Source organism: Tiliqua scincoides, chromosome 2 (assembly GCF_035046505.1).
Source record: "Tiliqua scincoides isolate rTilSci1 chromosome 2, rTilSci1.hap2, whole genome shotgun sequence".
NCBI lineage: Eukaryota > Metazoa > Chordata > Lepidosauria > Squamata > Scincidae > Tiliqua > Tiliqua scincoides.
In genome coordinates, this window is record NC_089822.1 from 176,868,792 (window position 1) to 176,892,308 (window position 23,517).

The following is a 23,517-nucleotide window of genomic DNA, read 5'->3' on the forward strand; positions in this document are numbered from 1 at the left end:
CCCTCCCAATGCAACGAGAGAGGTTGTGTCGACCTGGAAGTGACTACTTCTGCTTCACGGGACACTGTGATGTTTGTGCCTCACCAGCTCAAGTAGCACAGCATGTCCGTGTCTGGGATTGAAAGCCACCATGCACTTGGCAAAGCCAGTTCTGGATGTTCATCTCCTGAAGTTATGCTGGCTTGCAATCCCAGAGGTAGAGACCTGCCTGTTTAATTGATGTAAAGCATCCTGCACACTGATGGCCCCACAGAAATAACGTTTTGGACATTACCAAGACCCCATTGCATGAAGCCTAATAGCTTTTTTTTGTTGTTGTTAAAACTCATCAAGGTGATTTGTCAAAACTCATTCATGGTATATGCACCAAAACCCCTGCAAGTATGACCACCACAAATGAACATCTAGGTTTTATGCTATTTCCAGCATGGAGGGGCCTTTTATGGAAGAATCATATTTAAGCCCTCAGGTAAATGCTCAAAAAGCAGGACCAATTTTTACTTCTTTCTGGAGAACTATTTGGCTGCATGTATCAAATGTTACTGCTTATGAGGGAAGCCAAGTATTCTTAACACTCTGTATTTATTACATGTTATTATGTGTTCAAAACACTTTGCAAGTTCTCTCTCTGGGTGTTCCTCCAAACATCCCATGAGTGTCTTCCAAGCCAATGTACATCTATGGATTCCTTTTAGAAGTAAAAGACCAACCTTAGCACTGCAGTAACCAATCATACTGAGTCTTTCTGTCCCAAATTGATAGTTTTGTTTTTGGGCATCTCTCTCTAAGTTTACAAAATTATTCCCCTATAAGTGAACTCACTGGGAGCCCAAACAGAGGGGAGGACAGCTTTGGACTGAAGCAATCGAGATCCCTCGTTAAACAGGGAAATACTGCATAGTGTCAAAAATGACCCTGCCCCTATCTCCTCTCCAACACTTCCAAACTGAGAAGGGCTATGCCCTTAGAACATCAGCATGTATATGCAGATCTTCAACCAGCTGGGACTGAAAGAATTAGGCTGAAGGAAAGAAACCAGCATGATTCTTGTGCGAGTTGGGTTCAAAGAATGGTTGTCTTTAGGTTCATATGCTCCAAACCCATTTTACCACCACCAATCCCTTAAACTGTAAGAGGGTCTAAACTAAAGTTTAAAGGATCATATATGGTACTGCTGAATTATTTTCTGGGGACACGTTTCCTTTGAAACCAAATTCCCCCACTCCACACCTCCTTTAATCCATGACATTTGTTCACAGGTTTCACTTGTGTATATCAGTTGGAAAGTACGCATTGATTCTTGCAAAATAATCAATTGGATGCAGCATCCCAACAAGGGCTTGGATTAATTAATGCCTTCGCTTGCCAAGTGTTTTGAAGATGTATTTTCTGTCCAAATGCCAAGTATTTACTAGGATGATCTTTACATCAGATGGTGCTTTAATCCCATCAAGGAAGTTGTGAGTCAAGTAACAAGTTGGAAATTATTTTCAAGTATCTGGAAATGCTGCCCAAATGCTTCTGATTAGATGGCTGGAAAATTTGTGTTAAAAGGGGGGCATTTCACATTCCACACTCTCACACTGAAGACAATATGAGATCAGCAACAAAATGCCAGCATTGACTCTTATGGGAACATGCAGCAAGGAGAACTCTTCAAAGGCATTCTGGAGTCTCAAAAAAAAAAAAAGCTCTTTAGAAATTAAGCTTATGATAGACACTGAATCCACTGGTTCCCACGGTCAGATGTCTGCTTTCCTCATTGCAGTGCAGTGACATTTCAGTTTAGTCTTGTCTGTGTGAAACTCCCCATTATAATAAAATGCAAACTTATTTCCTTCTCCCCCTGCAACGTATACATCCTATATATACACATATGGATTTGTGTGATATATATGGAGAGATTGATAGATATCTTATACACCCACGTACATGCACACTTCTGTATGAAGTAAAAATGCATTTTCACCACTAGATGCCGCTATACACTTTTAGAAATTATGACATTCATTTATGATACACTGGGTAGGGAGGGGTAGGAAATGATCGGCCCATGGGTCTGTGATTTTCAGCCAGGTTCTCCAAACCAGCACCTTTGCTATAGAACAGATAGGAAGAATCGCTCCATTGTATTGGACCTCATAAGATGATTTAAGGCACAGCTAGGAATCATAAAACTGAACCATCTTATGGAGGACTGCAGGCTCTACTGACTGCCCTCTAGAATCTAGTGTCAGGCATCTCTCTCCCTTTACAGAGGTATCATCAACAGTACTCACTCCCCTGCTGCTGCTCTGCAGGTTGACTAATAAGGAATCTGTGACAGAAGCCACAGAGAACTAAGGACAGCTAGGAATGCAACCTAGTCAAGTGCCCACATTTCATGAGCTTTGCAAGGAAGTCACAGGCAGGGCTTTGCATGTTCTGCACAAGCTCAGACAAAAATAGCACATACTCTATAGTTCTGGGGAGACAATTCAGCACCCTTAGACTCTGAATTTTTAGATTCAGATTTTTAGATTTTTAGGGATTTAGAATTTTAGATTTAATCTAAATTTTAGATTTAGAATTTTTAGATTTTTAGGGAAGAAAAAAAGTGACAAATTTCTGACTGTCGAAAGTGTGCAGTTAATGTGTTATGAAGTCTCAGAAGCTAAGGGATGGCTGATTTGACTCCTTACCTGGGACAAGCCAAGGAAGAGTAACAGCACAATCCTATTTACTCAGAAGTGTTTCAAAGAATACAATGGGATGTACTCCCAGGTGAGCGCATGTTGGTTTGCAGCCATATAAAACAGCTAAAATTGTATAATCTACAGAGGTCATGGAATCCAAACTTTCTAGGCACAAAACATATTTACCTATTTATTCAAGAAAAAAAAGTGTGCCCAGTTGTATGCACTAAGATTCAAAACAGCTTACATTAAATTCAGATTACCATCACGCACACTTTTGGTTTTTTAAAATAAACAGTGCAGAATACACTCATCCCTGTCCAGAAGGATTCCAAGAAAAGCATAAAAACAAACAACAAAAGCTAGTATTTCAGGAGCCTTCTGAACTATGGTAGTTGGGAGCTAGCCATTCTCTGGTCATGTGGATGCATTGTGTTTGGAGATTCTGTGGGACAGAGGGAATGGGTGGAGATGACAGCGAGAACACCTTCTGAAAATGGGCTCCTCTATAATGAGGCTTGTTTAAAATGATTACAAGGCTGGAATGAAGCTGTTCGTACACTAGCCTGCCCCGCTTCCCTCCCCAGACAATCACACTGGCCCCCATGAAGATGGCAATGGAGCAAATCAAGTGAGAGCAATGGTGCAGCACATGTATACGTATACAATAACAGGTATATGCTTTTGTATTGTTATAATTGTAAGCCTATAATGAAAAAATTCAGACCTTTGCTTCCTATCATACCCATGCAGCCGGCTTATCAGAGGTGCATCCAAATCCACCTTAAACAGTAGGAAGTGGGTTCTTACTAGAGACAGCTCATCAACCTCTGGGGCCAGAGGAGGCCCCCTCGTGACTGGGGCAGCAGGTTTGGGAGAGGGGGTGGGTGATGTGCAGCCGCTGTTGGGCATGTCCCCCTCGTCCATATTTCTGAAGGCAGCGAGGCCCATGTCGTCTCCCTGGATGTCATCCAGTGTCTCGGTGAGAGCCGCCAGCAATGCTTCATTCTCGCTGTCTATAATCTGGTGGGAGGAGTCAGAAAAGTGTGAGAAAAAAGAGAGAGAGAGTGTGAGCAGAGAGGACACCTGGGTCATTACAACACCTCCTACAAAAGAAGAATGCTAATTTAATCACATTCAAGGAACAGAATAGCAGTTACCTACACAGGCAGAACAATGGAGGCTGGATATGTATGCAGGACAGGAAAAATAGCCTTCCAACCATAAAATGCAATAAGCAGCATAAGTGCTGTATAAGATCTATACCAGTATTTCTCAATGTTTATTCTGCACTGTACCACTTCACATGGTCCACCTATTTGAAGCACCACCAGAAGTAACTGGCGATAACATTATCGCCAGTTACTTTTGAGTTGGGAGGCCAGATGTGACGCATCAAACACCAGTGGCTCAGCAGGGCTTTTTGGAGCATGGAAAAGCAAGCTTTGTAGCTCTGCCTGCCAAGCCTTCTACCACTGTTTGTTGTTGCATTCCTGGTCTTGCTGCCAGGCAGCAGGTGTCCAAGGGTCCCACAAGTACCACCAGACACCACCTCAAGTACCACTGGTGGTACCCATATGGTACCACTGGTTGCGAAACACTGATCTATACAGTCATCCTTCCTTCCTTTCTTCCTCCTTCCTCTCCTCCCCAAGGTTACCACTGAAAAATTTTGTACTGTACTTGCATTAAAAAATTGTAATAAAAGAAATACATGGTAGATCTTAGAGTTCACAACCTAGCAAACCACTCCCATTGGGAATGTGAACTGCTTATTAAAAGAGTCAATACCCATATTGTTAGCTGCTGATTAAATAGTGAACATTCCCACCCCCAAGGCCTACCTGCACTCAACACAATAAGTACCTGTGACATTCACACAACCATATTTCACAGTTTTACAGCATCATGGAAATTGTTGTTTTATTGCCTAACATGATTCTGAATGAGCTACATGTCCATGTTACCACGTAGAGCCCCTGAAAAGGCTGCAAACTGTATGGATCTTGCTGTCTCATTCTCTCTGGATGACTCTGAACAAGTGGCAAAGAGGGCCTGATTAATGTCATGCAGGTCATTACCTTTAAAAGGAACTCTTGGTGCTCATTTATCCTGCTGATGTCATGGATCATGTGCACCAAGAGGACTCTACCAGATCTAGTGAGATCATGGAAATCTGGGGAATCCAGATCCTGATTAGGGGACACAGATTTTTTTTTCCAAATATCCTCACTTCCTTTGTTTTCACTAATGAATGCACACTAATTTGTGTACTTCTGTGTATCTCTTAATACAGTTGCCCTCAATTGGGGATAATTGGAATACCTTTCAAGAAATGAGTACCTTTCAAGAGACTCTACAGATTCAGGGCCCAATCCTATCCAACTTTCCAGCTCCGGTGCAGCCACAATGCAGCCCCGAGGTAAGGGAACAAATGTTCCCATACTTTGAGGAGGCTTCTATGACTACCTCCCCACCACAGAATGCCATACATGGCCAATTGGCATGGGTGCACAGGCACTGGAAAACTGGATAGGATTGGACCCTCAACCATTAATGACCATACAGTCCACCAAAAAGGACATTCCTTTTAAAAACATTTGCCTAATTTGATGGCACATGGAGAGATTTTATTTTAAGGTGAACACTTTTGGATAGATAAGCTAAAATTGTATATCTATATAGATACATTTCTATTTCAGGACTAGGACTTACAGTAGAAAAAATTGCTGTGTGACTTATACTTGATACATATTGTCATTAGAGGAAAAAAATACAAATCGTCTTAAAATAATAGGTATCAGTGTGGATTCCCTCTCGTCCCTGAAGATATTTTCCATCTTTCTTGTTTTGGCCTATTTTGCAGCCTTATCCTATTCATGTTTCTCCTGAAGCACATGATAAGTTTAATAAGACATATTGCCAGTATACACAGGATTTCAGACTTATTTGTACTGCAACCAGGACAAATGATACACCAAATGATGGACTGTGACCTTCAATCAGTTTCACTGGTAGTTCAATCAACTAAAGTTTTGATATATTAAAATGTGTCCCTCAAGACTGAGATTAGGTCCAAGAGTGAAGGACATTCCTCTGTATGTGCTGTACACATGAGGCAATTCCCTCTTCTCTGCACAAAATCTGATAGGGAAAAACACAACTTGAATAAAGCCTCCTTTTCCAGTTTACATCCAAACTTAACAAGCGTTTTGCATTTCTTGGCAAAATGACTATAGCTTTCCATCCAGCAGTGAAAACCCAGGCAACTGAAGCTGATCCAGACCATTTTAAGCTCCTTTAAATCCCAATTATAATGGGAGAGTTGTGCACATGCTTAGGGCTTGTGACTGGGTGTGCTTTTAAACACACGTAATATGTACACATGGGGGGGAACTAATTTGTGTGTGGGGTTCCTGTATAGTTGCCAATGGCACAGCTTGATGGTTCAGCAGGGAAAGAAGAGAGAGGTGACACTGAAAAGGGCAACAAAATAAATTTTACTCTGGGGATAATTAACAATAATAGGAGGAGGAAAATCAAAATAAAGCAAGGCAATATGTAAGCGACTCACTCACACATACAGCACTCACACAAAGGGAGAAAAGCAGGTCGTCAGTTTGACTACACGAGACCGATAATAAAAGATAGTGGGAATATGTGGATTAGTGGCAAGCCCAAAGTGACCAGTCCGCATCTGCTGGATTGAGCATGATGCCTTCCAGGGCCCCTGGGGAAGAGTATGAAGATCAGGCAAACCTTTCATGTTAAAGTGGGCTCCGAGGGCAGAAGAAGGGCTTTGAAGCTAGCTCCACAAAGCTAGGCAGCAGTCTGCATTCACTTGAGGAAAGCATGGCAGGAGAGCTGGAGTTGCTTTCCTGGAGAGAAGGGCTGCATTGTCAGGTGGCTCACAAAAGGTGTCTGCAGCCTGTATGGCACAGTAGCTTTGGATGCGCTCAGGAAGAAAAGCGAGGAGCGAGGCTGCAAAGGAGAGAACCATGGGGGTTACAGATCCTTGGACTGTGACTGGAGTGAGGGTGGCTTCAGGCAGCACCAGTGGTCAACCCACAAAAGACCAACTGTAAGGGAGGACAAAGGCAGAGAGCAAAGACACAAGGGTCTAGTGACACAGATTTTTATGTCCCTCCCATAGGATCCTAAGGGAACTTTTGTGGGATGAACTAATCAAGAGACCTTTCTTTGTTAGTTGATGGAGTCCTTCATGGGTGCTGCCTTTGTCTTTGCATCTGGCTGAGGGTGCCAGCTAAGGAGATGTGCTGGTTCATTAACATGTCTCCTTCAGACATGGAGTTTGGGTGGGCAGCTGAACTTGGAGATCCTTCTTTTGTTGTGCTAACCACTTATTTTCCTGGGTCAGAAGGCTCCTAGGGCAGAGGTGGTTTTTGTCACACAGTCAAAAGTGCTGCTCCATCAGAATTTTGCAGCAGGCAAAGCTCCATCTGAGATTATCTATCCGGGGTGATTGCTCTGATTATAAAAAGGGTGGCCTTCCTCCTGGGCTGTGGATTTCCTATCAGTCTTGAAGTTCATCGTGTTTCTGGTCATGTCCTCCAGGCAGGCACCCAGTACCAGATACATGTGCTCACAGGAGTTATCTTTGCATATATTAAGCTATAAGGCAACAGGTTGCCATCCTATTGCCTTATAGTTTGTTTATTAACAAATACTGTAAGTTCCTCTGAACTTAATGGATCTTACTTTAAAGCAGGGGTGTCCAAACTTTCTGGCAGGAGGGCCACATCATCTCTCTGCTACTGTGTCAGGGGCCGGGGATAAAAGAATTAATTTACATTTCAAATTTGAACAGATTTACATAAACGAATATATTAGAGATGGAATTTATATGAATGAATGAAGGTCTTGCAACAGCTCAAGGCTTATAAAAGGCCTTGCACAAAGCAAGGCCAGCCTTTCCTTTTCTGCTGCTGCTGCATCACAGATGTGAAATTAATTTACATTTCAAATTTGAACAGATTTACATAAACGAATATATTAGAGATGGAATTTATATGAATGAATGAAGGTCTTGCAACAGCTCAAGGCTTATAAAAGGCCTTGCACAAAGCAAGGCCAGCCTTTCCTTTTCTGCTGCTGCTGCATCACAGATGTGAAACAGCAAGCAGTGGAGGAAGCCCTCGTCCCACAGATCATGCGAGAGGTCGATCAGTTGGCTGACACCAGTTGCATCAGGCCAGCGCAGGCTTCAGCAAGTCTCCAGAGGGCCAGAGGCTCATTGGGGACTGGGGTCTCCCTGAGGGCCAGATTAGAAGTCCTTGAGGGCTGCAAGTGGCCCCAGGGTCGGGGTTTGGGCACCCCTGCTTTAGAGTAAACAAGTTTAGGATTGCATTGTAAATCCTTCCTATTAAATTAGACTTAGAAGTGTTTAACTTTGGCCAAATGGTACCCACTATCTTTCGATTTTCTCCAGGATGGGGTTTTGCTAATTGGGTTAAAACCAGCAGCCTGAAGCACATGGGTTCAAGCAGTTTCCCACATGGTTTGCCTTCTCAGGGACAATCCCACTATAAGAGTTATAGTAAAAACTAGAATCTAATCTCTGCCTTATGGCATGATCTTCAATATACCATACATGTACCACACACAGTATTATCTTCCATGTCCCACACAAATTCCTATACAAGGCAATGAGTCTCTGCCATCCAGATTATTCAATGAGATGGAAACTGCAAGATGCTTGTACAATGTAAGGTAGAGTTAAACAGAACACCTCAGATGACACAACCATTATATACTGAGAGCCAGGATGGTGTAGTGGTTCTGGGGTTGGGCTTAGACCTGGAAGACCTAGGTTCACAATCCCACTCGGCCATAAAGTTTCCTGGGTGGGCATGGCCCACTCACTGTCTCTCAGCCTCACCTACTTCACAGGGTTGTTGTGAGAACAAAAGAAGGGAAGGAGTCATGTACACCACCCTGAGCTCCTTGGAGGAAGGGTGGTATAAAAATGTGAAAAATAAAAATAAATACTATCACAATATGCTACCAGTGCAATGGCCTTAAAGTTATTGAAAATTACTTTTAATTGCTAGGAAACAAGGTTATGGGTGCCTAATCAATTCTGAATGTTATCTGTTTGCCACATAAAAGTATACAGGGCTGTGAAATCCTCCATCCCACTTCTATTTATATACTCCAATCAACCAATTCCCTAAATTGTACAGTCGCAGATACCTGAATAGCATGATGAGCATGAAAATCATTTCGGAAAATCTGAAGACAAGATAAAGAAGAATGCTGTTTATGTAGGATTAGAGTTAAATGATTCAGAGGAAGGGGGTTAATATATCTCAAGAAGCAGCTGATTATAATAACTAAGATTTGCTGTTATTCCTAGTGCTGATGGCTGAGCTGACCATGAAGCATTTTTATAGGGCTTCAAGTCTGACCAGCTATACAGCAACCTTCTCAATACCTTTAACTCTGCAAAACTTTAACAGATAGCCAAGACGTCAAATGTGAATTAACATCAGCTGTGTGAAATCTGGTTCTTTTCCATTCATTTCCATGTTGCGATTTGCTGTAGCAATCCTTTCAATAAGATAGAGCACTGCATGGCTTTTCAATACTAGGATGTATCAAGTAAGATATTTTAAAAGAGGGGGTATCACAACAATATTTGTTTTAGGCATGAACTGGGCTGCCTCAAAAAATGAGGTTTTCTAACAGTCAATGAGTCACATGCCCAAGTAAATGCATACAGGCTTGCACTCTTAGTCCTGCAACATATTGAGTAGTCTAGTGGTTCCCAAACCTTTCAGCACTGGGACCCACCTGGCTTTATGAGACTTTAAAAAAAACCAGTTTCACTTTAACAGTCAGTCAAGCCTCTGTTTTTATCCTTTTTCCTATGGGTGGAGAGGGGGAGCACTGCCTTCTGGAGCCTTAGTTGAACTGCACATTCCTCGGATCTGGACCATTCCATAGCTTTGCATTCCCCTTTGCCTGGCCTTCAATAAAAGCTGAGGCACGTTTGCCTACCCATGAGGCAAACTCAGCTCAGTTTCACTTTCCATAGGGTTTGGTATGTTTTTCCTTGTCATCTTGGAGAAGGGGGATTTCCTTCTTGAGCGATTTTTGGGAGCTGTGTTCATTGAAACGACCATTCAATGATTTTGGGGGCTGCGACCATTCTGGTGGTACTGAGTTCCTCTCGACCTGCCCTTCAAAATGGACCTAGGCACTTTCACCTACTCATGAGTAAATGCACACGTGCAGCTCAGTTTCACTTCCCACAGGGCTCAATGCATTTTCCTCATCTGCTATTTGCTTGTCAGTTTCAGTTTCACGGCCCACCAAGAATCAGGTCGTGACTCACAGCTTGGAAACACTGGAGTAGCCCACCCTGATGTGGACTTCCAAGAAAGGAACACTTGATATAGTCCCCACATGATGGGGACATGACTGTTGACTGAACAATGTATAGGACCTAGTAGGCTCACGCTCACTTGCCTCCATCTTCTGTGTGTTCACAGAAAGGTATGAAAGACATGTTTTTCTTCACATGGTATGTACACGCAGAAAAGCCCCTTGTAAGCCACTTTCTGAAATTCCACTGTACACATGGGGCTGGGGCAAGGCAACAGACACACTCCCTCTACCCCCCTGCACATATTCAGTCAATGCAAGGAAGTAAGATGTGAAAAGCATGCACAAGATGTACATGTGGGAATGTCTCTTTCCTGGCTTTCTCCCTCAGATCTTCCTTGCTTCATATGCAAGGCAATTTTGATGTTTCCAAGCAAGTCCCTCATGTGCATTCTGATGTGGTCCTGTCACATGGAAGCTCTTATCACATGCTCACCTGAGCAACTGAATCAGCTTTTAAATCCTCACAATTGTTTTCTGTTTGAAACGAGTGAAGAATCCCCACTGACTTTGAGTGCTTATTTGGGCTTAACTATAGCCATAGTTATCTTGCGTACTGAACCCCAAATATTAATGTCAGCTTTCTTAGAAGTTATAGCAGCAGCACTCAGGAGGAAGGCACCAAGCGTGCTGCATTCTCTGAACAAATTTATTTTCCATCCAATAATGGCAAGACACTCCATCATGCCGGACATCAGCAGGATACATTTCATCAGCCTCTGCTCACTCCTAAAAGACCGGCCTTTTACATATCTGTTCTGTTTATCTTTTCCTCAGGAAGTTCAGCGGAAAATATGCATCCCACCATGACAGCCTGTCATTCATTCTGGCCCTTTTATAAGAACAGCATAAAGCTGGAATGTGAAGGTATCACAGTGGGGAAGGAATTCTTGAGAAGTTCATAATGAGTGAATAATTCCACTACAAAAAATTATCTGGCAAGCACTAGTAACCTGAAATCCAAGATAGTCCTTAAAAAAAGTAAAGTATTTTCTCTCCGTATGCAGTTGGTATATGGACACCTTGGAGTAGGCCAAGAGAAGAAACTTCTTCCTTTCAGTGTCTTCATCCCACATTAGTTCACGTCACAAGTTGTCAGGGTGGAAGCTTTTATCCCACACTGTTTTTCTTAGTTCTTGTTTCGCTTTTCAGTTCGTTCTGCGGGAGACACTTCAAAGAGCCTCTGCAGACATCCCCCCTCCAAGATTAACAGTCACAGGAATCAGTGTATAAATGATGAGTTCTTTTATTACAGGAACTAAACTGCAATAATATTAGCTTCTCTCACTATATACAGTCCTTTTCCAACATCCTGTCAGACCTAGCTCCAGCTGAGCCAAGTGGATGTTGTAGGGCAATGTTTCTCAAACTGTGGGTTGGGACCCACTAGGTGGGTCGCAAGTCAATTTCCTTTCATTTCAATATTTTATTTTTAATATATTAGACTTGTTGCTACTATGGTATGTGACTGCATTTAGGGAAACGTTACAGACCTATACTTTTAAAAAGCTACTATGTATATTCTTTTAACAACGATAGTAAATGGAACTTACTCCTGAGTAAGTGTGCGTAGGATTGCAGCCTAGGATTGTAAAAATTTTTCCTGCTTGATGATGTCACTTCCTGTGCATCACTTCTGGTGGGTCTTGACAGATTGTCATTCTAAAAAGTGTGTCCTGGTGCTAAATGTGTGAGAACCACTAAGAGTCCTATCTTCCACAATTACAGTAAATGAGATGAGCTTGTTTGAGCTGAATTTAATATATTAAATGTTAATTCTGGCATACAACATCCTTGGATTGCTTCTGCTTTTTGTTTGGAGTACACCGTAAGCCTTTGCTATAGGCTAATTGTCCAAAGTTGCTGAATAAGAGGACCTGCCTCAGTAGAATAATGATGAAATGGGGAGTCAAATGGCCAAATTGTCAATTTAACCAGGCTAGTGGACAGCATCAATATAGTGAGGGTGGGTACTCATTCTTTCCCACCAGCCTTCAGCTATTTTGTGGAACAAAATTAGCTACCCCTGCTAATTGGGTAAGAGGCACTTTTTCAAGTGGGTGCTCCTTTTTTTAGCAGGGGGAGAGTAACTGGCCCACCTCACCCCAGCACTGTCTGTTCTAGTGGCTGTCTGCTGGTAATCATTTGCATCTTTTTAGATTGTGAGCCCTTTTGGGACAGGGAGCCATTTAGTTATTTGATTTTTCTCTGTAAACCGCTTTGTGAACTTCTATTTGAAAAGCAGTATATAAATACTCATAATAATAATAATAATAATAATAATAATAATAATAATAATAATAATAAAACAGTATCCTTTGATTTGCTCTTATCTCCAGAGGCTGAAAGGTAGTCTGAAGAAGCAAAACTGCAGCTACTTGGGCTCCCTACTGCCATTACACCAAACAGTAGCTAGAGGGGCTCCAAGTCTGGAGCCAGGCCCTCCTGTGCCCCTAAGAAAGAGAGTGAAAACAGATTCTAGTGTTATGTGGTGGAATCCAATAATGGCTCCTATTGGAGCAGAACACCAAAATGAAAGGACTGGGGGGAAGGGGTAAAGGTGTCCATAAGGTTCTTATCACAAAAAAGTGCTGAAGTTATAAAAATCTATAGAGAGAAGCAGAGATTCCCTAGGGGCCAATCTGAGGGAAGATGTGATCCCAAGCCTATTTATGAGGAATATGGTGACAAAAGAGTTCTGCTAACTGCAGCATAAGTTTTGTGAGAAAGACCTCACCACACCTGACACATGCAGTGACCCCAGGAGGAGATGGATAAATACAATGCAGATGGTTTGACACAATGGAGGATAAACCAAGCTAACAAGGGAAGGACTAAAGATAATAACAGTTCAAAAAAATGCCCTGATTATATGGGAGCAGTAAATATACTAAGAATACCATGCACCCCAGTGGGAAATTGCATACTTCTTGTGGGAAGTAAAGAGTGATACAAAAAAGGAGGGGAGAGAAGCGAAACATGCAGAAAGACTCCTGTCACTCACAGGTGAGCTGTACAGCTTTTATCTTCCTCATTGGCTCACAGCTCAAGTCACCTGCATTACATCCCCACTCAGTGATTTGTATAATGGGACCACATATATTGAGAGAGTGCAAGCAACGCACTCCGCGAGGGAGTTTTGGCTATAAATATCCAGGTGCACAGAGATGCAGAGGTGATGCTGAAGCTGAGGAGTCAGAGAGCAGCTTTCTGTGTTCTGGAAATTAACATTTGTGGACAACATCATTTTGTGTTGCTTCTGATGATCCTCTTAGAAACCACATCTTTCTCCCTTCTCTCTCTAACAGCCACCCTCCTTTAGTGCCTCCCACCTACTGCGGAACGATCCATCAGGTTTAAAAATCAAGCTGGATGCGTGAGGCACTATCCTGTAATTTCCTTTTAATAATACATCACAAGAGGATTGGCTTGGCAGCCCTCTCCTCCTATTCTACCTTCTCATTAGCTTTACTACACTTGCTCCATTTAGAAACCAAGTGCAAATTAATGGAGCACTAATCATCTGCAGATGAGATATTAATAGCCTGGACCCCCTCCCCACCCACAGCCACCTTTCCTCAGCTTCCCCATGCTGTTCCAGAAAGAGCAAAGAAATGAGTGTATGATGAGGAATTAAAGGGCAAGCTCTTCTAGGAAACAGAATGCCCCAGATCTGCGCATGTGTCATAAGAGCATAGAACCAAAGTAAGAATGGGCTGTATGGCTTGAGAAAGAACTGAGTTGTTTTTTTGAGGGGGAGGGGGGTATGTGTGGAAAAAGGGAGACAAGAGAACATCTGCAAGGATTCCTGAATTAGTTGAGCTTTGACCCTTTGAAGTTATTCTATGTAAGAATTTTACACGTGCACCTCATCAGTAGCGCAGCACAAACTCTGCACACAGACTGTAGCAGGCTCAATCTCTGGCAGCTTCAGTTATCACTGAAAAAAGTTGAGTGGGTGCTCCTTTTTTTAGCAGGGGGAGAGTAACTGGCCCACCTCACCCCAGCACTGTCTGTTCTAGTGGCTGTCTGCTGGTATTCCTTGGCATCTTTTTAGATTGTGAGCCCTTTTGGGACAGGGAGCCATTTAGTTATTTGATTTTTCTCTGTAAACCACTTTGTGAACGTTCAGTTGAAAAGCGGTATATAAATACTGTTAATTAATTGTCTGAGATCTTGGAGAACTGCTGCCAGTTGCAGGAGTCATTGCTGAGGTAGATGGGCCCATGATCTGACTTAGTATCGGGATATTCAGCAGGGAATGATCAGAGAGGAAGAAAAAAAGTCTGCTCCACCACAAATCCCAAGTGTAGCCTGAAACAAAAACTACTGAAGCCAGAGGGTTCAAGTACTGGTAGCTTGGATGACAACCCAGGGTCACCTTTCCACTCTTCCTTGGGCGAACTCTGGGCAGATTCTGATATTTTTCCTCCATAAAACTAGGAAGGAATACATGCTAGAAATCTTGTTGTGAAATCCTACCAGCAGGACCTGCTCGTGGTTATGGATCACTTCTACACAGTCGATGTGGGCTTTAGAGTCAAACATTATGCAAAACATTGCATTGAGGGGTAGAAACGTAGGAAGGAAAAGCAGTGCCCCACAGTAAACTCCTCCACCATCAAATACCTGAAAAAGCTCAGAGTCATCCGTGCTATACTGGCTGGACTCTGTTTCGGAGCGTTCACACCACTGCCACTCGCTGAAGCAACTGGTTGAGTCAAAGTCACTGGCATCCAGCTGGGACAAATCAATCTCGGGGAAATCAGAATAAAGGTGCCCCTCACCAGACACTTCATACTGTGGAGAGAAAAGAGGGGACGGTGAATGTGGCTATTTCTACTGTCAGCCTGCAAATCCAAGAATGAGGCCAAAGGTTACATTCACTTATATAAATCAAGTCACAGATGTCTGGGCGCCCAAATGTTACTCAACATAAGGCCACACTAGCAGGGACTCAAGGAGCCCAAATCTTCCTAAAGCAAAGGAGGATTCACCAGCACCTTCATGTTCCAAAATGCAATGCTTTCCCCTGATTCCCAATGGGGCAGAAAAGAAAATGCAGCTGACAAAATAAAATGTTTTTAAACCCCATGGGAAACCATATAGAGATGGGGCTGTTCTCAGATTCTTTGGAAGCTGATTCCAAAAACATGGTACCACAACAGAAAAGGCCCTGCATCTTGCCACCATCCCCTTGACTTTAGATGGTGGTGGTATCCTAAGCAGGGCCCTTTCTGACAATCGTAGGGGATGTGCAGGATTATATGGGGGAAGGTAGTCCTTGAAATATCCTAGTCCTATGCCATGCAGGGCTTTAAAGGTCATCACCAACACCTTGAACTGGGCTTGGAATGGAATGGGCAGCCAGTGTAGCTGCCGGAGTAATGGCAGAATCAGCCCACCAAGCCCTGGTGACCAGCCGGGCCACCACATTCTGCACTAAATGCAGCTTTTGAACCGTCATCAAGGGTAGTCCTATGTGTATAGTAGTCTAGACAAGATGCCACTAGGGCATGGACCACTGTACCCAGTTCAATCTGACTCAAATATGGTCTCAGCTGGTACACCAGCTAAAGCAGGGCAATGGCCTTTCTGGCCTTCTACCATCTGGCCATTCAAGGCCAGCTTCAAGACTGCCAGGCTTTAAGTAAACATCTTGAGAAGAGTTTGTTGGGAAGACATTTACTAGACCCATTTACAAGATAAGACAACTCCCCTATCCTCCATAAAAGCAGTCCTTCACTAATGACTGGCGTAAGATTTGAAGGGGCTATGCTCTCTATTTTAGGGATAGCGACAGCCATGAGTTGAATATTTTGGATTCATGGAAAAGTCAATGAATTAGAAGTTAATTTCTGGAAAATCCAAACTGTCTACCAATTCATATTTATTTAACTATTTTTATCCCACCTTCTCCTCCACAATGGGGTGCTGAAGGCAACTTACAATATATAATTAAATTAAAACAAAACAACAATTTAATACTAACAGCACAATAAAAACCAAGAAAAAGCAGCAGAAATAAAAACAAAGTACAAATAATGAAAAACAGCATCATAAAATATAAACATGACACAAATGAAAACGACAAAATGTCCGACCACAATACAAAAAACAGCCACAATTAAAAGTATCAGCACAAAATCCCCCAACACACACACACACACACACACACACACTGCATACACATTATAATGAAAAAGCCATATGAAAACACACACACACACACACACACGCTGCATACACATTATAATGAAAAAGCCATATGAAAACAAAAAGTTTTCAGACCCTGCCAGAAAACCCCCAGGGAAGCAGCAGATCTCAGTTCAAAAGGGAGGGAGTTCCATAACTGTGGTGTTACCACACAGAAGGCCCTACCTCTTCTGGTCAGTCCCCCCAGCCTCAGTCATGGGTGACACAAGTAAAGGACCTCATCAGATAATCTCAAGGGGCAAACTGGTACATATGGAAGAAGGTGGTGCCTCAGACATCCTGGCCACAAGCTTTGAAGGGCTTGAAAAGTCAAAATCAGCACACTGAATTGGGCCCTTATTGAAACAAAGTGGCAGCCAGGAAGCCACTGGAGCAGCAGTCTTACAGAAATGAACCACTGAACCCCCATGACCAACTGGGCCATCTCATTCTGCACTAACTGCAGTTTTCAGACAGTCTTCAAGGGTAGTCCCATGAAGAATATACAGGTTGAGTCTCATTATTTGCATTATAGCAAATCCATTTAAAAAACAATGTCCTTTCGATCAGTGATTTAAAAACCGACTTGCTGACCTTTGTGATGTAAGATAGAGTCATTAAACAGACAATCCATCAATCAGTCTCTCTCCAGGCACTTAGAAAGACTTCACTCTGAGCCAGGGACCTCTTCCTTCACCAACGCAAAAGGGGAAGGGAGGGGTTGCTTGCTTTGTAGTGAAAGTGCCTGGAGAGAGAATGACTGATGGATTGTCAGCAGGATGCCCGCTCTTGCATTAACAGCTATTGTTAAACACACTATTTTCTTTTAATTTCTTTTCTTTCTTTTCTAGCAGCATACAAAGCCTGTCCCAGTGAGCTCAACCTGCAGGTCCTCCGAGCTGCTTGAAGCAAAGTCCAGCAGACTGCCAGGAGATGTGCTAACGACTACTGGCTCCAACTCTGTTCCCAGATACAGATAGCAGCTGACACAGGCAACATCAAGGGGATGGTATCAAGGGGATATGGGGATAACATCAAGGGGATATGATGGTATCAGGCTGGCCCTAGGTCCAACACAGAAGAAAACTGCCCCTCTGAAGTCTGCCACAGGCGAGGTCATCCAGGACCGGGCGCAGCAGATGGAACGCTGGGTGCAGCACTACTCTGAGCTGTATTCCCAAGAAAATGCAGTAACCGAGGAAGCACTGAACAACATTGAGTGCCTGCCTGTGTTGGAGGAGCGTGACAGTGAACCAACCCTAGCAGAACTTCACGTGGCCCTGGACTCCCTTGCCTTTGGCAAGGCACCTGGAAAAGACAGCATCCCTGCTGAAGTCCTAAAGTGCTGCAAAGAGATCATCACGACTGAGCTGCATGAAATCCTCTGCCTCTGCTGGAGAGAAGGTGGAGTACCACAGGACATGAGGGATGCAAACATCGTCACGCTGTACAAGAACAAAGGCAAAGGTAAAGGCAGAGTAGGAGAAGAAATTGGGAATGGTAGCATGATGGAATGTGATAGACGGTTTGGCACAGTGAGAGGATGCGGGGACAAAGGAGCTAATAAGCAGCCCATCCTGGGGCATTCCATGTACAAATGCTTTTATGCAAATGGCCGAAGACTCCAAGCAAAGATGGGAGAACTGGAATGTCTGGTGACAAGGGAAAACATTGACATAGTGGGCATAACGGAAACCTGGAGGAATGTGGAGAATCAGTGGGATACCGCAATCCCGGCCTATAAACTCTACAGGAGGGACAGGCAGGGGCGTGTTGGAGGTGGGGTGGCCATTTATGTTAAGGAAGGGATAGAATTCAGCAAAGTAGAGATTGAAGGCGGGTCTGACTCCACCATAGAATCTCTGTGGGTTAATTTACTAGATCTCAGGAGTGATGTAATACTGGGGGCGTACTATCGTCCTCCAGACCAGAAACCGGAAGGGGACCTTGCAATGAGGAAACAGATCAGGGAAGTGACAAGGAGGGACAGGGTTGTAATCATGGGGGACTTCAATTATCCTCATATTGACTGTGTCAATTTGTGTTTTGGTCACAAAAAGGAGACCGGATTCCTTGACGTGCTAAATGACTGTGCCTTAGAGCAGCTAGTCATGGAGCCCACCAGAGGACAGGTGTCTCTGGATTTAATATTGTGCGGTACTCAGGACCTGGTTAGAGATGTCAGTGTTACTGAGCCATTGGGAAACAGTGATCATGCTGTGATCCATTTCGACGTGCGCGTTGGGGGAAGTATACAGGGCAATCACAAAAACCTTTGACTTCCGACGAGAGGACTTCCCTCAAATGAGGAGGCTGGTTAGAAGGAGGTTGAAAGGGAAGGTAAAAAGAGTCCAATTTCTCCAGAGTACATGGAGGCTGCTTAAAACAACAGTAATAGAGGCCCAGCAGAAGTGTATACCGCAAAGAAAGAAGGGTTCCATTAAGTCCAGGAGGGTAACCGCATGGCTAACCAGCCAGGTTAGAGAGGCCGTAAGGGGCAAGGAAGCTTCCTTCCATAAATGAAAGTCTTGCCCTAATGAAGAGAATAAAAAGGAACATAAACTGTGGCAAAAAAAATGTAAGAAGGTGATACGGGAGGCCAAGTGAGACTATGAGGAAAGCATGGCCAGCAACATTAAGGGCAATAATAAAAGCTTCTTCAAATAAGTTAGAAGCAGGAAACCCACCAGAGAAGCGTTTGGCCCTCTGGATGGTGAGGGAGGGAAAGGGGAGACAAAAGGAGACTTAGAGATGGCAGAGAAATTAAATGAGTTCTTTGGATCTGTCTTCACAGCAGAAGACCTCGGGCAGATACCGCTGCCCGAACGGCCCCTCCTGACCGAGGAGTTAAGTCAGATAGAGGTTAAAAGAGAAGATGTTTCAGACCTCATTGATAAATTAAAGATCAATAAGTCACTGGGCCCAGATGGCATCCACCCGAGAGTTATTAAGGAATTAAAGAATGAAGTTGCTGATCTCTTGACTAAAATATGCAACTTGTTCCTCAAAACGGCCACGGTGCCAGAGGATTGGAGGATAACAAATGCCATACCAATCTTTAAAAAGGGAAAGAGGGGGGACCCGGGAAACTATAGGCTGTTCAGCCTAACATCTATACCGGGTAAGATGGTGGAATGCCTCATCAAAGACAGAATCTCAAAACACATAGACGAACAGGCTTTGCTGAGGGAGAATCAGCATGGCTTCTGTAAGGGTAAGTCTTGCCTCACAAAACTTTTAGAATTCTTTGAAAAGGTCAACAGGCATGTGGATGCGGGAGAACCCGTGGACATTATATCTCTGGACTTTCAGAAGGCGTTCAACACGGTCCCTCACCAAAGGCTACTGAAAAAACTCCACAGTCAGGGAATTAGAGGGCAGGTCCTCTCCTGGATTGAGACCTGGCTGAAGACCAGGAAACAGAGAGTGGGTGTCAATGGGCAATTTTCACAATGGAGAGAGGTGAAAAGCAGTGTGCCCCAAGGATCTGTCCTGGGTAGGGTAGGAGGCAGGGTAGGAGAAGAAATTGGGAAAGGTAGGGAGATGGGATGTGATAGACAGTTTGGCACAATGAGAGGCTGCGGGGACAAAGGAGCGAATAAGCAGCCCATCCTGGGGCATTCCGTGTATAAATGCTTTTATGCGAATGCCCGAAGTCTACGAGCAAAGGTGGGAGAACTGGAATGTCTGGTGACAAGGGAAAATATTGACATAGTGGGCATAACAGAAACCTGGTGGAATGCGGAGAATCAGTGGGATACCGCAATCCCGGGCTATAAACTCTACAGGAGGGACAGGCAGGGGCGTGTTGGAGGTGGGGTGGCCCTTTATGTTAAGGAAGGGATAGAATCCAGCAAAGTAGAGATTGAAGGTGGGTCCGACTCCACCGTAGAATCTCTGTGGGTTAAATTACCAGGCTTGAGCAGCGATGTAATACTGGGGGTGTGCTGTCGTCCTCCAGACCAGAAATCTGATGGGGACCTTGAAATGAGGAAACAGATCAGGGAGGTGACAAGGAAGGACAGGGTTGTAATCATGGGGGTCTTCAATTATCCTCATATTGACTGGGTCAATTTGTGTTCTGGTCACGATAAGGAAACCGGATTTCTTGACGTGCTAAATGACTGTGGCTTAGATCAGCTAGTCACGGAGCCCACCAGAGGACAGGTGACTCTGGATTTAATTTTGTGCGGTACGCAGGACCTGGTTAGAGATGTAAACATTACTGAGCCATTGGGGAACAGTGATCATGCTGCGATCCGTTTTGACGTGCACGTTGGGGGAAGAATACCAGGCAAATCTCTAACAAAAACCCTTGACTTCCGACGGGCGGACTTCCCTCAAATGAGGAGGCTGGTTAGAAGGAGGTTGAAAGGGAGGGTAAAAAGAGTCCAGTCTCTCCAGAGTGCATGGAGGCTGCTTAAAACAACAGTAATAGAGGCCCAGCAGAGGTGTATACCGCAAAGAAAGAAGGGTTCCACTAAATCCAGGAGGGTGCCCGCATGGCTAACCAGCCAAGTTAGAGAGGCTGTGAAGGGCAAGGAAGCTTCCTTCCGTAAATGGAAGTCTTGCCCTAATGAAGAGAATAAAAAGGAACATAAACTGTGGCAAAAGAAATGTAAGAAGGTGATAGGGGAGGCCAAGCGAGACTATGAGGAACGCATGGCCAGCAACATTAAGGGGAATAATAAAAGCTTCTTCAAATATGTTAGAAGCAGGAAACCCGCCAGAGAAGCGGTTGGCCCTCTGGATGGTGAGGGAGGGAAAGGGGAGATAAAAGGAGACTTAGAGATGGCAGAGAAATTAAATGAGTTCTTTGCATCTGTCTTCACGGCAGAAGACCTCGGGCAGATACCGCTGCCCGAACGGCCCCTCCTAACCGAGGAGTTAAGTCAGATAGAGGTTAAAAGAGAAGATGTTTCAGACCTCATTGATAAATTAAAGATCAATAAGTCACCGGGCCCTGATGGCATACACCCAAGGGTTATTAAGGAATTGAAGAATGAAGTTGCAGATCTCTTGACTAAGGTATGCAACTTGTCCCTCAAAACGGCCATGGTGCCAGAAGATTGGAGGATAGCAAATGTCACGCCTATTTTTAAAAAGGGAAAGAGGGGGGACCAGGGAAACTATAGGCCGGTCAGCCTAACATCTATACCGGGTAAGATGGTGGAATGCCTCATCAAAGATAGGATCTCAAAACACATAGACGAACAGGCCTTGCTGAGGGAGAGTCAGCATGGCTTCTGTAAGGGTAAGTCTTGCCTCACAAACCTTATAGAATTCTTTGAAAAGGTCAACAGGCATGTGGATGCGGGAGAACCCGTGGACATTATATATCTGGACTTTCAGAAGGCGTTTGACACGGTCCCTCACCAAAGGCTACTGAAAAAACTCCACAGTCAGGGAATTAGAGGACAGGTCCTCTCATGGATTGAGAACTGGTTGGAGGCCAGGAAGTAGAGAGTGGGTGTCAATGGGCAATTTTCACAATGGAGAGAGGTGAAAAGCGGTGTGCCCCAAGGATCTGTCCTGGGACCGGTGCTTTTCAACCTCTTCATAAATGACCTGGAGACAGGATTGAGCAGTGAAGTGGCTAAGTTTGCAGATGACACCAAACTTTTCCGAGTGGTAAAGACCAGAAGTGCTTGTGAGGAGCTCCAGAAGGATCTCTCCAGACTGGCAGAATGGGCAGCAAAATGGCAGATGCGCTTCAATGTCAGTAAGTGTAAAGTCATGCACATTGGGGCAAAAAATCAAAACTTTAGATATAGGCTGATGGGTTCTGAGCTGTCTGTGACAGATCAGGAGAGAGATCTTGGGGTGGTGGTGGACAGGTCGATGAAAGTGTCGACCCAATGTGCGGCAGCAGTGAAGAAGGCCAATTCTATGCTTGGGATCATTAGGAAGGGTATTGAGAACAAAACGGTTAGTATCATAATGCCGTTGTACAAATCGATGGTAAGGCCACACCTGGAGTATTGTGTCCAGTTCTGGTCGCCGCATCTCAAAAAAGACATAGTGGAAATGGAAAAGGTGCAAAAGAGAGCGACTAAGATGATTACGGGGCTGGGGCACCTTCCTTATGAGGAAAGGCTACGGTGTTTGGGCCTCTTCAGCCTAGAAAAGAGACGCTTGAGGGGGGACATGATTGAGACATACAAAATTATGCAGGGGATGGACAGAGTGGATAGGGAGATGCTCTTTACACTCTCACATAATACCAGAACCAGGGGACATCCACTAAAATTGAGTGTTGGGCAGGTTAGGACAGACAAAAGAAAATATTTCTTTACTCAGCGCGTGGTCGGTCTGTGGAACTCCTTGCCACAGGATGTGGTGCTGGCGTCTAGCCTAGACGCCTTTAAAAGGGGATTGGACGAGTTTCTGGAGGAAAAATCCATTATGGGGTACAAGCCATGATGTGTATGCGCAACCTCCTGATTTTAGGAATGGGTTAAGTCAGAATGCCAGATGTAGGGGAGAGCACCAGGATGAGGTCTCTTGTTATCTGGTGTGCTCCCTGGGGCATTTGGTGGGCCGCTGTGAGATACAGGAAGCTGGACTAGATGGGCCTATGGCCTGATCCAGTGGGGCTGTTCTTATGTTCTTATGTTCTCTTCAACCTCTTCATAAATGACCTGGAGACAGGGTTGAGCAGTGAGGTGGCTAAGTTTGCAGACGACACCAAACTTTTCCAAGTGGTGAAGACCAGAAGTGATTGTGAGGAGCTCCAGAAGGATCTCTCCAAACTGGCAGAATGGGCAGCAAAATGGCAGATGCGCTTCAATGTCAGTAAGTGTAAAGTCATGCACATTGGGGCAAAAAATCAAAACTTCACATATAGGCTAACGGGTTCTGAGCTGTCTGTGACAGATCAGGAGAGAGCTTGGGGTGGTGGTGGACAGGTCGATGAAAGTGTCGACCCAATGTGCGGCGGCAGTAAAGAAGGGCAATTCTATGCTTGGGATCATTAGAAAAGGTATTGAGAACAAAACGGCTAATATTATAATGCCGTTGTACAAATCAATGGTAAGGCCACACCTGGAGTATTGTGTCCAGTTCTGGTCGCCACATCTCAAAAAGGACATAGTGGAAATGGAAAAAGTACAAAAGAGAGTGACTAAGATGATTACGGGGCTGGGGCACCTTCCTTATGAGGAAAGCCTACGGCGTTTGGGCCTCTTCAGCCTAGAAATGAGACGCCTGAGGGGAGACATGATTGAGACATACAAAATTA

The 23,517-nt window shown here is 44.2% G+C and overlaps 1 protein-coding gene across 1 annotated transcript in view; it reads right to left on the reverse strand.

The window, feature by feature from the left end:
* The window catches only part of PPARGC1B (PPARG coactivator 1 beta), a 136,823-nt gene that overhangs the window by 18,406 nt on the left and 94,900 nt on the right, over positions 1–23,517 (reverse strand). Inside the window, exons 2-3 of the mRNA XM_066613880.1 lie at positions 14,712–14,882; positions 3,486–3,698 (exon numbers count right to left, since the gene is read on the reverse strand). Coding sequence (XP_066469977.1) covers positions 3,486–3,698; positions 14,712–14,882 — 384 coding nt within the window. The remainder of the gene's footprint in view (positions 1–3,485; positions 3,699–14,711; positions 14,883–23,517) is intronic.